Consider the following 16,827-nt stretch of genomic DNA (forward strand, 5'->3'; position numbering starts at 1 on the left):
TGTGGTGGTTTTAGGATGCTTTCCTTGCCAACTTATCAGCTTTGCGATTCCGCTATAGCCTAGCACCCATACCAGTCTTATCACAAAGACACTTGATGCTATTGATAGCGAGGTTAGACACTCCTCGACCAACTCTGAACGCACCGTTAATGAGTTCAAGGCTAATATCGTCGCTCTGCTATCTGAGTGAATGGAGGTTGCACTCCGCAGCAGTAGATCTGCTGCTACCTTAATGGCTGCAACCTCGGCTTGGAAGACACTGCAATAGTTAGAAAGTCTGAAGCTGGAGTTGATATAGATCTCCTGACAGTAATGCCTCTACCCAAACTTTGACCAATCGGTGAAGAAGCTCACTGCACCTCTCCTCCAACTGCTTTTGCCCACACACAACTCCCTCACCGGTATATGGGCAGAGAAAGAGCCCCCAGAGTTCGGTTTGGTGACTCCATGATCCAAGTGATCTGGTGTGAAGTCAAAACGTGTGAGGACATCTGATTGTTCAGATACGTGTTCGTGTAAGAACTCAGATTCTCTGAGTCTGGTAGCAACTTCGAGTTTCTTTGCAAGTGTAAATTCTCATTTTGGTTGTAAAAATTAAAATAAAAACACTATTCGCAATATTCATGTCTAAAAACATTTATTCGTTTTATGTTACCAGATATATACAAACATAGTAAAAACTCAAGCCGACCGATACACAAACACAACGCACCAGGAAAGCTATAGCTATACATATGTACATATATGTATGTATTTTTATAATGATATGTGAGAGATTCCAAAAAGAATTCAAACATTAATATTATATAATTTTAAACGTTGTACAAGTCTGCGTTGACGAAACAGGAATTAAGGTGTGCATCTGATGCTAATTACCATTACATAAACATAATTATGTAAATAGTATGTATGTGTGTGTGTGTGTGGGTCGTTGAGGGTATATAAAAATCAAGCAATGATTGCATATTTTAACCTTAATTAAACTAAAGCAAAATATTTGGTTCGATTGCACTTTCAAAATTGTACGATAACAAATATCGAATTATGGACTCGGCGTGAGGCGAATGGGCTCGTAGCAAAAGCGCAGCGATCGTTATATAACTTAAATATACATTTTATCAAATTACTTATGATAATGCAAGAAGTAATTGCCACTACAATTTACACTTATGATTACAGATTACTAAACTAGCTGTTAACTAAATATACATATATATAGCATATATACATATGTATGTATGTACATGGAGGCGTACAAGTACTATCTACAAATCTACAAGTCTACTGTACAAACGTACATTAACTACCCTTTAAAATTTTTCTTATAAATTTCAGCTCCCCTTACAATATTTATGTATATAACAAAACCATAAACGACGATTAAGCAAGTCGAACTCGAACAGTCGAAATGCTTTTTTAGAGGCAAGACACTTTCGCCGCGTTTTGAGGAACTCAAATCAAGCAGCAACTGTCGCATGACCAACTTGACGGTTTTGAGTTATGTACCTAAGTGTTCAGTGTCTAAAGTCAGCACGTAGTAGAAAAGTGCCCAAAATATTGAGAAATAAATATATATAGAACAGCAAAGTGGATGAAAAGAACAGCTCAATCCTGTTTAACAGCGGCGTCCGCCTTGGCCTTTAGGGCAGCCTCCTTATTGTAGTTCTTAATGTAGAAGGAGCTGAACATGTAGGTGAAGAGGCCGGCGTTGAAGGTGAGCAGAGCAGCAATTGGTTTTGGGAAATTACAGCTGGGTTGGAATTGAATTTGTAGGGTGTGCACGAAAATGATCAAGAATTGAATCTGCAAGAAGACACACACAATGAATTGAACTGCATAGGAGAGCTACACAACAAAATAGGCTAGAAAACGAAAGTTCAACTTACAATTTGCAGAATGGTAATGTATTTCTTCCACCACAAGTACTTCTGTACCTTGGGACCCATGGCAGAGAGCAAGTAATAGGCGTACATGATGATATGTATAAAAGAGTTAATGAAGCCGAGCAGTGTGCCATGGCCGCCTATGAAAAAAAAAGAAAAAAAAACATCAAAAATAAAAAATAAAGAGAGCGTTAAGTTTAAAAGAAACCGACCGGCGAAATATTTAACTCCCACGAAAGCGCAAACGGGCATCAGGGTGTGATGGTACCTGAAGCGTGAAAAAAACATTAATTTTTAATGCCACACAGCTGATATGTAAAGATGTATGTTCGTCGTTACTTACAAGTGCAGGAAGGAGATTTGACGTTGCTTTTTGCGCAAGACGAAGAACACGGTGTCGAGCAGCTCTGTGAGTTTGGCAATGTAGTACAACCAAACAGCGCGCGCCATCTGCGAAAGGTATAGAAACAGATATGACATATATATATATATACTATACCATATGTTTATATACATATATTCCCAACATATATAAAATTCCAAGTACCCTGTCAATATATCAAGCTCATTAGTATGTTCGTGATCTATAAAATATTGGGTAGATATTAAAATTTTCATTTTCGCTTCCACTTGAGACAAGCCCGCCAATCAGATTACATAATTTCCATGCCATATAAACACAACAAAACTTGATTCCATATTTAGAAACTCCATATTCAAAGACTCTTTGAAACCTTTTCATTAGACGAAATATAGCGTAAACCACAATACTACAAACGAAACGATCGGACAAACGAATATTCATGGTACTTTATAAATATAAAATTAGCCTTTTGTAAAATATGCCATATGATCAAATTTGACCCAGACCGCCAAAAACCTACATTTTCTTGTATTTTAAACCAAATCCTTATTATCGGTTTCAAAATAGTTTTCTGAGGCAATGCTCGTTCAAGTATTCGAATGCTGAATCTAATTTTCTGCTGGGATGGACTTCAGTGCCTTCAGCGAACTTTAGTTTTTTCGGTTTCGGCTCATATTTGGAGCACCATTACCATATGGTTGAATAGTTTCGACATTATATTCATCAACCCAAATCTCATGCATGTAGGGTCCACAGCTGTTTTGTCAAGCATCTCTTTTTTGTGACCTCCACTCGAGGACGTGCTCTGTACCTCTTCCAGTGCCTCATACCGTGTGGACCTCAGATGCTTAGAGCGTAGTCTTTTCCAACGCGGGATAATTGCATAAGAGCTGCTCCATTGTTTTCCTGGTGCCTTAATTTTGACATTTTCTACAATCTACTCGCTCTATCAGCTTCATTCAGCGGACGTGTGCCGCCACCAAATAATAACTAGTAAGTATTCTGATCAGTATTTTCTATCGAGTGTCAGTAGGATTTTTTTTACTTCCAGCCTACCATTTTACTCATGACTTCTGCAACCAGGTTGCTTGTTCCATCGTGTTTTAATTTTCCTAAACATGATTCTGTCCAGATCGTCGTATCGACAAGCATGGGTTTGCCAACGTTGGTCACGTTTTCGGTTGATAGCGGTACACCACCCTTACCGCCAATCTCATCCACTATTTTATTGTCTTCGATGCCTTTGTGAGCTGCCACCGAGTAGAAGTGAAGTCGTTTACTTCTGGCAATACATTCCACTGCTGCCCAGCTTCTCCAGACACTTCTTACTGATATGCGATACGAGGTTATTGCCTTGTGACATTAGAGACTAGCTACACGACTTTTGCAATAGCAAAGACCTCTGTCTAAAATATACTGCAATGATCCGACAAAGAAGTCTATAGGTGGCAACACTAGCTCAAGAGCCGCCGTTCGAGTGGTTCTTAAAGCTCTCGTTATTCACAGCGCAGGGAGCCTCTGAACCTTTCAATTGGCTATCGGTCGGTGGATCTCCGCACACCTGTTCATCAAACTATTGCACTGTAGAGCAGAATTGGTCTTACAATCTTCAGATAAACCTTTAGGGTTTTTTTTATCGATTCGGGTTGTGTGCGCGGTTTAAATGGATCAATCCGGGTAAAATTTGATCAGATTGTTTATACCATTAACTGGATGAATAATTCAGTCGCTTACCGAAATAAATTTAAAAGAACTCGATTAAAAAGAAGATTGAAGTGTTCTAAACTCCATGAGCTCACAGACTCAGTAACTTTAAATTAACTACTTCTGAACTTGAATTGAAGTGCCCCATTAACATATCCATGAAAAAAACTACAGATTTATGCGCATGCAACCTGTTTTGGTCACGTAGGAACTTGTGTTACGACCTACTCCAAAGCGTTTGCTTCTCATAAAAACTATTACGCAAGCAATAACAGCTCGGAATTATGACACTTTCTTGCTTTCATGCATCACCTACCCTCATGGAAATCGGATCTGTCGCATAGGTGACCGGTTGGCAGCGGAAGTTGTAGTGTCCACCCCAGCCAGCCTTGTAACCCTGCAAAGCAAAACGAAAATGTGTGAGTATTTTCGAGCTTCATCAATTGCTTTCCTCATACTTACCTCATAGAAGAGCACCCAACTGAATAGCACCTGCACAGCATTGTACACCAACAGTGTGTTTTTCAACTCGAATGGCTTGCGATCGCGCATATAGCGTGGCCCCGCATACAAACAGAAATACAAGTAACCGGCCAAAATCATAAAGAGCGGACCGGGCGCATTCGACAGGAACCAGCTCTTGGTACGCATGTCCTCATGTTCCACCAGAAAATTGACCATACGATCAACAATCGTATTCGTATCATTCATTCGTACAGCTGACATTTTGCAAACTGTATGGATATTACAGTTAATTACGGTTTAAATAAGTTTAGTTTAGTTTTGTATTAAGTGAGAGACTTCCGGAAATTCACACACAACGGAAATATCTGAAAGTATACAGAGAAATGTGTTCACTGTTAATTAGCGTCAATGTCGTTTATTTTAATGTGAAAAGAACGCACAAAAGGTAAAAATGCTTAAATAAATATTTGATTGTGAAATAGTTTTTTCGTCACAGTTGAAGCACTTAAAAGTTCATTAGTTAAATAGGCTTGATTAAATATGCAAATATATGTACTGTGTGTTTGTTGTTGGTTTTTTCCTTTTTGGACGTATCTACTATTTAGCTGTTATTTGCAAGAATAACCTTGGTTTTAGGCTAGATATTTAATGTATTAACTATTAGCAGTAAATACACTTCTTTGAGGCGATATTGATTAGCAAATATTTCACCAAACATCGAGAAGAGTGTTTTTTTTATTTGAAATATGTTTAAGCTTGTAATTAATTTTTTTGTAAATATTTATATAAATTAATGGCAATAGTCTGTTAATCAACTGCTGGCTGAGTGTGGTCTATGACACGTGCTGCTCTCCAATTGCCTCTCAAATCTCATCATCTCTTACTTGTATATTACCTCAGCAAAAGTAGTTGCGGCTTTATTTCCTATTACATCTTATCTCATTCATTTTTATGTATTTCTAATGTGATTTACTCAGGAATCATAACTTTGAAGAAGGCTTTTTATACTGCTAAATTATGCAAATATTTTATTAGTTAGTTGCTAACGTTAGAAATTTCGTGATTGCTTTGGAAAATCCACTCTCTTTAGGGGAACCCACATTATAAATGATTTATTCGCTAAAATTTGCATTGAATTAAACGAGTAATTAATCAAAAGTCACTAAAATCGATGTGATTGTTGTTATTTTCTAGTAAAGATACCTATACGAGTACTACTACTATATGTAGGTGCCCCAGCTGAAGAGTTTCCTATTTTTCATTCGTATTATAAAGATATTTAGCAAAAGACTTTGGACTTTAATATTTCTATAGACTGAACAGCGTATGTTGAGTTTGGTTGTAAGATCCAAAAGGAAACATCAGACTCTATAAAATATATTATAAATAATCAGTGTGGCAAGTTGAGTTATTATAGCCATGCCCGTCTGTTTATATGCCCATTAGTCCCTCAGTTGTTGAGATATCGTTCTGATTCGCATACGTTTTTTTCTGTCCAAGAAACTGTTCACTTGTCGGAACCACCATTAGCATTAAGTTGGCATACAAACTGACCCATCCAAGTCCAGTGCTTGTATGGAAAATTTATTTGTTTGTGGAGATGTCTTCAAAAAATATGGCTTTGATTATTATTCAAAGTAACAACTTCGAAAAAACTGATGATGAGTACTGATTTAGTGACTTCATGTCATTATTATTGACATATAATCTAATATATGTATGTATATTTATAAAATTTTTTTTTCTTTGAAATTTTAATCCTCAATTTTTATTTCATAAGAGATGGGATTAGTAGAATATTTTCCGTTAAGTTAATATTTCTGAACTCATTTTGGAGCTTTTCGAGGTAACGTATTTATTTAAGAGGTTATATGTGTTTCCCATATTAAAAGGAAAAATGAATATCTTATCTAATTGTAGAACATCTTGTAAGATATTTTCCTAAATTTTCGAGTGAATCTAGGTAATAGTTTTGGAGATAAAAACTTTAGAAGTTACGCGTTCGGGATCAGCTGCATAGTCACTTATACATAAATTTAATCGCGTTTTTCTCGAAACTTTGCTTTCAAAGTCGGTAGTCAAGGTTTTCCGCGAACTACTCAAATGATCTTAATGCAATTTTAATATTAATAATACGAGTATTATAATCACTCGTATTATAATCATAAAGATGTAAGAACGAATGCTTTAAAAAAAATTTTTGTTGTTGAGAATTTTTCAACTAAAAAAATTTTTTTTGTAAAGCCGCCTGCCTAAAACACAATTCCCACTTTTCAGCTTTTTCCGATGGTCGGAGACACCTGTTTTCTGAGAGTCTGCCGGAAATGGCGTCGTAATGTTCGAGGTTTGAATATTTTCCTTTGGAGTCAGAAAATCCTTGTAAAATATGTGTGTTTGGAATAATAAAAAGTTTGAATAAAATATTTTATTATTTGTATAAAAAAAATTTTAAATGGACCGTTTTTTGTTAGGCGAACCCATGTAACAACTTAATTTTAAAATAGTTTTAGTTTTATTTAATTTTAAACTGTAATATTTTTTTTTGCTGCTGGTTGTCCTCTTAATAAAATTGTATTTATTTTTTTTTTCAAAACGTATTGAATGAAACGTGTCAGAAGCACTATTTAAAGAAATGCAAAATCCTCAAATTTGCAGCAGTTCTTGAGAATTTTAATAAAAATTAAAAAAAAATAACAATTTAAAGATAAATAGCACAATCACACATCCTTCAAATTGAGTCCGGCTTTTATGTGCTCAAACCACAGTTATATTTTTGACTGAACATTTAATTTTTTTTTTTATAAATTTTTTTTCTATACAATTTTTTTCTTTTAATTTTTTTCCACTAAATTTTTTTGATAAAAAACTATTATATAAAGACACAGTTTTATATATGCATATCACAGACTTCGCAGTATATATTTGAAAATTCTATTAAATTATTTTATTACAATTCAAAAGTGATGTAATAACTACTTCATATTCATCTTAAATATTCTTATTATGTATTCATGTAAATTAAGCCAATCACCAGAATCGAACAGCAAGCTACGGCAAGAACCTTCCGCGTTACATAATCCGCACTTCTTAAAACCCGCGAGCAGACTGATCGCGCACATCGAAAAACAGTCGCACAATATTAACTATTTTAGTCTATTTCCAATATTTTTTATCACCAAAATTTATGTATTGCTCAAAAAACACTAAAAAAAATCAAAAAAGGCAACAACAGAAAAACTAATAATATGCTCAGAAGAAGATCAAAAACAGGCTCAGACCATCCGGTCGGTCACAAGCGCCGCGTATGCAAATACGCACCGCCAAAAAGTCAACTCGTCGCGTACGCAAATTAAACAGACAAACAGCACACATATACACATATGTATATAGATATACACATTTATGAATATGGAAAACAAAAGCGTTATAAGCGACTGAAGAACATATGTACATAAATAAACATTAAAAATCAAAGACATTAATAACAACAACAAATAAAGGTGATACTTCTCGATATGTCGAAACCATAAACTGGGACAATGTCACATAAAAGTAAGCAAAGCTTAAAGCAGCTAAAGAGTACGATCTTAAAAATATATCATGCACATCCGCATGCGCACCTACGGACACACATATGTTTGAATACAGACCACACTGTAGAAAAAAAATAAGAAGATGTCAAAATCATGCGAAATCATAACCTCAAACTCACGCACTCTTTGACCGATATACAAACATTAGTTTAGCGTGAAATTAAAAATTAAGCAAACGCTTTAAGTGCAACCTTAACAATAATCGAGAACTGCATGCACGAGTTTTGTTTTGAGTTTGCCATTTTTTGAGTTTTTTATTTTTCGAAAATAAATTTTAAAATAAAATGTGAAGTTCGGCAAAATTGCAAATCGAAATAAATTTGGTTAGTTTTTTGCTTGCGGTCCATTCGTCACCCAAACAGCTAGCAATAATAATAACAACAATGCATAAATAGTTACTAGCCAGCAACAAAGACAGCGCGACGGCAGCAGCAGCGGCGGCGGCTCGCTATTAAAAGTGCGAATTTGCGTTTTTTTGCGAATTTTAGCAAAACTAAATGAACCCAGCAGCTTGTAATAGCCGTGGCGCGAAGGCAAAACATGCAATTCATCGCCGCACACGTGTAAACGCCTGAACTGCTACAACACCTCTCATGTATGTACGTATGTATGTATGCTACAAATGCGGCTCTTTCGTTTATATTTTCGGTGATTTATGATGCTGCTGCACAAAAGAATGGTCTGCTGGCAGCCGCAATCAGGCAAGCGCCGCAGCTTAGGGCACCAACAACAACAAGCAAGCAAAAACGATTGTCAATAAAACATTTACGCTATTGCGTAAGTGTGTGTGTATTAAATAACTGTTTCTGTATGTATATATGTACATATGTGTCTGTGTGCTGTATGGGAATGCGCTGTTGCAATAATTATGATCGATGTCAAGTGTCGAAGTACCGTTTGTTTTCCGCTCCTTCAACAGCTGTGTTGCCGTATATAAAGCTCAGTAATTTATAGAAAAATGTACATACAGTAGAGGCCCGTTAATCCGGATCAATTAAAACCGGCCCCTATCCGGAATATAAGGGAATCCGGATTACCAAAGACATATCAGAACTATGTATTAAGAAAAAATATTTATAAATTTCTGTTTGTTTATTATAACAAATAATACACATATTCCAAAAAAAACTTGAAACAATCCATTAAAAATAAACGTTAGAAATTTGTATGTATTAAGCGGTGTAATATAAATTCAAAATTTAATTGAAAAAAAACGGTTAATTTTGTTTGGCGAACGCTTTTTTGTTTAGCCTCCATTGCTCGCTGCCGTAGCGTTCTAAGAAGCGAATGTAGTGAATAATAAACATGTGATCCGGAGTAGAGAATACGGATAGAGAATGTCGGTCCGGATTACAAGGGACATAATAGAAAATTTGAATTTTTTAACCCTGTCCGGATTACAGTGGAATCCGGATTAGGCCGTGTCCGGATTAGCGGGCCTCTACTGTATATACATATACCTATATACTTATGCACTGGATAGTCTTTTCGTATTTATTTATTAGTATTCTGGTGTAGTCCTTTATAAGTTTGATAATATAACTTGTTAGTAAATACGAGTATAAATTGCCAATTTGTTTGAAATAAAATAAACGGATTAACATACTATATACTATAGTTATTAGGTCAAAGATGGGCCCCGATTTTTTGAATATGTGGCCACGAGAGTTACATGGACTTCTTTTACACATGTTCTTTTCTCCTCAAGAAGCTGCTCACATATCGGAACCGCAGATATCGCACCACTATATACTTAGCACATAGCTGCCATGCAATCTGATCGATCAAACTGACATAGAGATCTTTATCAAAGATGGCTGGAAAGAACTAGCAAAGCTTTTTCCACTGCATGCAAACCGTTTAAGTCTTCAACTTGTAGATAAGGCGAAATACCAAGGGCTTATCTTTGATAGAAAGCTTTCATGGAGGTCAAATATTGAGGAGAAAGTAAGGAAAGCATAGGTTGTCTTATATTTCTGTTGAGGAGCTATAGAAGAATGGTTGGAACTCGCATCAAAGGTAGTTTTTTGGCTCTCTCTCTCAAGCTAATAATGTTCTATGGTGTATTCGTTTGGTGGAAGACGCTCGAAAAGGCAACACTTTCTAAGAAGCTTGAATGTGTCCAAAGAGCGGCTCTCATTGGCATCTATGGTCCATTGCGCACTAAAGTAGCACTTAATGCCATTTTAGACATAGAATACCGTGAATATTGCTGGGGTCCGAACAAGGACATCTTCTTCACTTTATCTTCGCTTACATACCAACGAAGGAGAAGCTAGGAGGGAAGGTTGGAGAGAAAGTTTTCTGTAAGGACCTTTTGTCAGTCTTAGCTTTAGGTTACCGCCCCACTGTAGTGTTATTCAGGCAGAACTGATGGAAGGTAGACGTACTGCTATGAAGTGGATTCTATTATATTTCAGGGAGGTGAGCTTTCATTCCAACAGCAGTACGACAATACTGAACACTCAAAGCTAGTCAAAGGGTATCTATCCTCACTAGAAATAGCATCAAATTTGTGATAATCTCAAAGCGTTGTGTCGATTTATAAGAGTCTTATAATCTGGTGCATAAGAGTTGTTTAGGTACCACAACGAACTGGGGTTCCTAGCTGTCCAAGTGAGATCTCTCTTAGGACCGACCTCTTAACTTAACCTGTCCTAGTTATCAGTGCTGTTTTCATTTTCGAGACCAATTTTAGATTTCATACCTTGCCGTATCATAGTATGGAATCTCAATACTACATGATTTTTGCTGCGAAGTTTCTCTAAGTCTAATTTTGCTCAAATATTTAATTATAACCGTCGAAGTTCGAAAAAATTCCGAAACAGAGTCACACCGAAATAGTTATACCCTTTATTAAGCCTCCTTCTTATGCGATTATTTCAAGATCAGGAAGTTGCATAAACTTTTGTTAATGCAAAAAGTGTTTCTTCGGTTGTTTTATAACAGTGTTGTCTGTGTGCACGTTATGCTTGTGTTGGTTATTCTAGCGTCAACTGATTGCAAAATTCTGCTTTGCTTGCCTATGAAGTTGAATACAGTAGCATAATCGTGCTTTCACAGATACTTGTCGCGACATGTTGGTGTGAGGTGTCTGGCACTGTCCGTGCGCTATTGTGCGCATAGGCCGTGGACAACGCTGTTTTATAAAGATGTCAATAAAGTTATCATCTTGGGTCCACTAATTTCATAGAATTCATCACTTTACTTATCAAAGAGAATTAAGTGAATCCTTGTTTAACAGAATTGTATCTATCCCTTTTTAACAGATTGTCAAAATTAAAGAGAGGAGCACACAGTTTATAAATTCGAAACATGAAATGGCTTAATTGTTGGGACTAAAATTTTATTCGATTATACGGTTAATGAATTATACGGTTAATGAATAAAATCAAAGACGACGTGTGTGTTCCAAAAATATTTATACATTTTAAATACTATTTAGCTCTCAACAAAAATACATAGGAATGTTTTTTATGGAATTTGAAAAGGCTAGTAAACAATTTTTATTTGCCTTTACAAATATTTAACATAACCGTTAAGTGAAGAAAACAAAGCAATTCCAATGACAACAACAACGCCATTTGCATCTAATTAAATTGAAATATGCTGATACGAATTCATTTAAGATTCAGAACAAATTTTTTACAAAAAATAATATGCAATTTCTACAGTATATATATACTATATTGACCATTACAATGAGCGCGTGTGAGGTCTTCGGTACTCAACGTCCACTTTCAATTTTAGCACACAAAAATGTTTGATGGCTTCTTTAGGCCCACCAACGCTTGCCGATGTTGTTTAGATGTTGACATGCAGAAATTGCATAGGAATCGTACTCAGTCATTACTCAGTCAGGCAACGTGTGAAGCGTGTGAAGTATAATGAGAATTTAGAGTTCTGCGCAGGCGCAAATGACGCGTGGTGAGGCTTAGCATTCAAGTATTTTTATTGTATCACAATGTATGCTCGCATCAAATGTTTTTTGCAAAACGAATTTGTGTGTTTAGCATTTTGTTATTACCGAAAATTTTTATGACTTACCTGATCGGCATATACTTATGTACATATATATTGGTATTTACAAAAGTGAGAAAAATATTCTAATGAAGCATGGCGATATGCTTAAGTGCATATTTAGATAATTTTGACGTGGACTTTATAGCCTATGGCAACTATTAACTACTTGGACAAACCTCTCTTAGTGGTGGAGTTATATATAGTATACCCTGTAGGAAATGGCAATGGTTGAGAGCATTTCGTCACCTAAAATGCAAAATAACCTAACGTGACTTTTCCTAAGTTGACAAACGAAGAAAAAACGATGTAATAGAAGCCTCTCACATTGAAACAAAATTTGAGTTTTGGTTATAAAGTGGTTATATCTGACAGTGGAAGTTGTATATTTAATAACAAATATCTAAGATGATATATTGAGCTTAATTTATTTCTTAATTTCAATGTTTTTTTGATGATACTTTGTTTTACATTTAAGGTGAGGATTTGTTATCGTTCTACGACTCAAACAAACAAAGATTTCTAATTTTGTGCTAACTAACCTCGAATTTGTGAGAGAAAAATATTTAACAAAGCAACATGTGTCTATATCATTTTTACAATTTGGTCGCGGGCAAAAATGAAAAATACTTCGGCTATATTACCTAGCTAGTCTGCGTGGAATTCTCACAGGGTATACACGTAAATGTGATATGTAAATGCAAGGAAACAATTTAACGGGTAAAAAGTTTGCGTTTATCCCGCTTTTATTAATTTGTCAATGTTGCGAATAATTTGCAAAACTAAAATCTTCAATAAATCTTTGTTCTGCCGGAAAGTAGTCATACATAGATTTAGAGCTACAGCGAAACGTGCTTTAAAAAAGCTGATTAAACCCGAATAAAAAAGTAAGGTATAAAAATATACATTATTTCGAATTAACTTGAACAAATTTCAGAATGCCATTTGCATAACAATAAGAACGCATATACTCGCACGAATGAATATTTATGTTAATTAAAAAAAGTACATAAGTTCAAACGTGTATTTACGCACATAATAGGCATAGTGGTAATAGTGGAATTTAGGTGCGTATATCAATAATCCATCAATTGGATTTTCTTTGTTTTAGCACAAATTGTTTAAACTTTACATAAGTAAAAAATATTTTTTAAAGTTGGCAACTCTACCAAAAATAAATTTTATTTTTTTTTTAATCTTATGCATCCTTTGATATTCAGATTATAACATTTTTTGTTGCAAAAATATTTTCAAACTGGTGGCAACACCCTAAATTCTTTTATTAATTATAGCATTCGGATATTATAACGTATAATAAAAACAAACTAAAACAAAGCATTTTGCATTTCCCAAAAATACTCAAAATTTCCAAACAGGTGGCAACACTCTAAATTCTTTTTATGTTTTATAGCATTATAATATTATAACGTATAATAAAATCAAACTAAAACAAAACCTGCTGCATTCTACGAGCGTGACGAAATTTCGTTACGTAACACAATTTCGTTGCATTTCAACCGAACAGGTCGTGAATTGCTGGAAATTTAACTAAAAAAAATATATCAAATTTTCTAACCAATTAGCGGTTCACAAAGTCTTTTTGCAGATTCTTTAACGACTAAATAACAAAATCCAAAACAATTCAAAAGAGCTGAGTAAACAAAGTTGCGCATGCGCAGCGCATGGCATAACACACGCTTGTCATTTGCCGAAAGCGAAAATGTCATAAAACTAATTACAACTACAACAAGGAAATTAATGCCACTCCCAAGGCGTGGATCAGCCGATACAAGCATTTGTTAAGCTAAATGAAAGAATTAAAACAAAATGAAAAAATAATTTGCATATTTCGACTAAAGTGTCATAAATTCAACTTATACTTCGGTGTATGCCACTTACTTTTATTGATGGTTTTTACCGCTGTTGTTGCTAACGCTTTTTAAAAGAATTTCTTTACTTCTTTATTGTAGAATAATAAAGGATCTTGTGCTTCTTCTTTCATATTTAACATATCTGGTTTTTCTTTGGCGCACGCGCGAACTTTTCTATCGTTTATCATATATGCTCATTTTTATTTAAATGTTGATTTGTTATATACAAAAATTTAATATATATACATATGTACATATTTACATGTGTTTTATTATATACCTATATAATAACAGCTGTTTAATAATTCCAGCAATCATGCATATATTAGTACTTGCCACGGTGTAATTTGCAATTAATTAATTAACATGATAATTCGATGACATATTAATTGTTCATAAAGATTTGAGGATAAGATTTGCTGCATTTAATTACCTATTATTTACCGCAAAACCATTAGAAATATACAGACATACGAATATATGGCAGGAACTTGCCTTAGAAGCTAATTATGAAAAATTTTACGAAAGCTGCTCCTGTCCACTTTCATTAACGATTCTAAGGTGGAATCAAGTACATTTGCATTATCCAAAAATGTTGAAAAAGTTAAAAAATATTAACTTAGAATAAAAGCCTGTAGAATGAACTGCAGTTGTTAAAAAAACAACAAATATTTTTATCAATAAACTCGCAAAAGCAAACGAGCTTGTATATAAACCAGTATGGCGGCAGTTCTAACAGACCACCACAAAAAGCCACTTTTATTATGCAATATTATTATATAATAATATTTTTATTATTTTTGGTCGGTGTATGCCATGAGACAAATTAACACACTGTCATTGCCCGCGAAATAATGAAACTTGATTTACACACCCATTTCTCTTTTTGCCGTAAGCATCTCCTACTAATATATAAAGATTAATTAACAAATAAAAAACTTTTGACTTTGGAAGTAGAATCAAAATAATGGCAAACAATATTATGCAATTTTAACTAACAATTTAATCTAACAACATTTATAGACTTATATATCCGGAATTGAAATTGTTCTTCTATAGATTTATGACTTTTCAACTATACTACTGACTATCTTTATACTTGTATATATATAAAAATTACGCCTCACGTCGTTTGTCCACAATGGACTACTAAACTGCTGAACTGATTTTAGCAAAATTTAGCACAATGTGTCCAATTTGAAGCAATTCATAAATAAGAAATACAGTGGAAGTTTATCATTAAGATCATTGATTTTCAAAACTACAATATGTCTGAATATAAATTTTATTAAATATTTGACACAAGTAGTTTTTTTAATCCCCAAAAATTACATTTCTTTAGGCTATAGGTGTGCTTTTAAAATTCTTAAAAATAAATAACCGAATCCCGCTAGTTAATTAGCACAAAGTGCTGAAGGGTTCAACTGTGATTTGTTCTGTCTAATTGCAGTCAAATTATTGCTTTCATTACCTCAGTGTTCAAAAAAGTCAAAGGCCACCCTGAGCTGCAGTGTTAACAACTTATTTATTGAGCTGTTCATTTAATTATGTGTTTTTTAATGAATGAACCTCTAATTGTACCGTGCAAAGTTACAACTGTAACTAATTACAGCAATAAAAACACTTCAGCGCTGTAATATGCAGCACTTCAAAAGCACTTTACTCACTTAATAATTAATAATTATATGTAGCAACAAGTAGTTAGCTGCTCACTTCTCAGCACTTCATTTTATGAATTCGTAATAAAAACGCTTTAAAACTGACACCGTAAACTAAGCTTTTGTAATAAAAAGTGTACACAAGCTCACAGCTAGGAGTTCAACGGTAGTAGGAGAGTAATAAAAACCAAAAAATTGGAGAATATAAGATAAAAAAGGAGAAAAATAAAAGCGCAAAAATCGCATAGCTTTTACTCAAAGAAATGTGAAATTTGTATATGTTTTCCATGTTGTTTTTACAGCTAACATTTTTATTCACATTCATATTTAAATTAATCGGAAGTATTTATGGTATATGTCTTTGTTATTTTTTCGAATATTTTATTTAAATCAGAAACAAATTTTCTTCCATAAAAAAAGAAAAAATAAATTCATTTATATATAATTTCGTTCGTCATTGATTATAAATACAAGATTTATATTTTTTTTGTTTAATTCACAAATCAAACACACTAACAGACACAAGATTAAAATAACAAAGCAACAGCAGGCTATAAACTGAGATTTTCAACGATTACTTTAAAGTGACCCATTGTTCGGTGACTACAACAGAGCGACAAAAATAGAAAAAAAAAAACAAAAAATTAGGAGCAAATCAATTTTGTTTGAGATTTCAACAAAGCAGCAGTGATCAATATGATTGTTGTCTAAATTACAACAACAGCTTTTAGAAAAATTCAAAAAAATTGGTACGTGTATTTGTAGGCGACTGATATGCGTCTTTAAATGGAATACCAAAGTACAAAATACTATAAAAGTACGCCGACATAACTATGTATATATGTGAATATATATACTATGTATACATATGTGCTAATATGTATGTAATTTTCTGCGTGCCTCGCATTTCCGCAACTTTTAAAATATTTTTTTTTTTTTTAATTTCAGCAGCACGATTTCGGCGAAATCAATTCGCGGCACGTTCACTTATTCGCATATGCTCTTATCTACGCATACGCATGTGTATGTAGTTGTTGTGATCCTTTTAATTTAAAAATTCTACTCAATAGTTCTAGTGTGAGCGTCATCATGCGTTTTACTTCTATGAAGAATTATCGTTTTCCTTTTATAAATGCGATTTAGAAGGTGGTGTTGCCTTTCTTGGGAGGCGCTGCCTCACACGCCACTTTAATTTCAACTCGCTCTTTATTTTGAATTTTATACGCCATTGTATGCTGCCGTTACATATTTAAGTGGCTAAAATATATG

General features: G+C 34.1%; 1 protein-coding gene across 4 annotated transcripts in view; it reads right to left on the bottom strand.

The window, feature by feature from the left end:
* Window positions 1-620: 620 nt before the first annotated feature.
* Window positions 621-16,827, bottom strand: part of LOC105225740 (elongation of very long chain fatty acids protein AAEL008004) — a 33,301-nt gene continuing 17,094 nt past the window's right edge. For 2 of the 4 annotated variants that reach the window (XM_029549967.2, XM_011204344.3), the window contains exons 3-8: window positions 4,414-4,781; window positions 4,268-4,348; window positions 2,227-2,333; window positions 2,096-2,151; window positions 1,887-2,023; window positions 621-1,803 (exon numbers count right to left, since the gene is read on the bottom strand). In XM_029549967.2, coding sequence (XP_029405827.1) covers window positions 1,606-1,803; window positions 1,887-2,023; window positions 2,096-2,151; window positions 2,227-2,333; window positions 4,268-4,348; window positions 4,414-4,677 — 843 coding nt within the window. In that variant the 5' untranslated portion in view covers window positions 4,678-4,781 and the 3' untranslated portion in view covers window positions 621-1,605. Of the gene's footprint in view, window positions 1,804-1,886; window positions 2,024-2,095; window positions 2,152-2,226; window positions 2,334-4,267; window positions 4,349-4,413; window positions 4,782-7,367; window positions 7,857-16,827 lie in introns of those variants that run through there. The other 2 variants (XM_011204345.3, XM_049447786.1) reach the window with 2 other exon arrangements.

This window comes from Bactrocera dorsalis, chromosome 2, assembly GCF_023373825.1.
Source record: "Bactrocera dorsalis isolate Fly_Bdor chromosome 2, ASM2337382v1, whole genome shotgun sequence".
In the NCBI taxonomy this organism is placed as follows: Eukaryota; Metazoa; Arthropoda; class Insecta; order Diptera; family Tephritidae; genus Bactrocera; species Bactrocera dorsalis.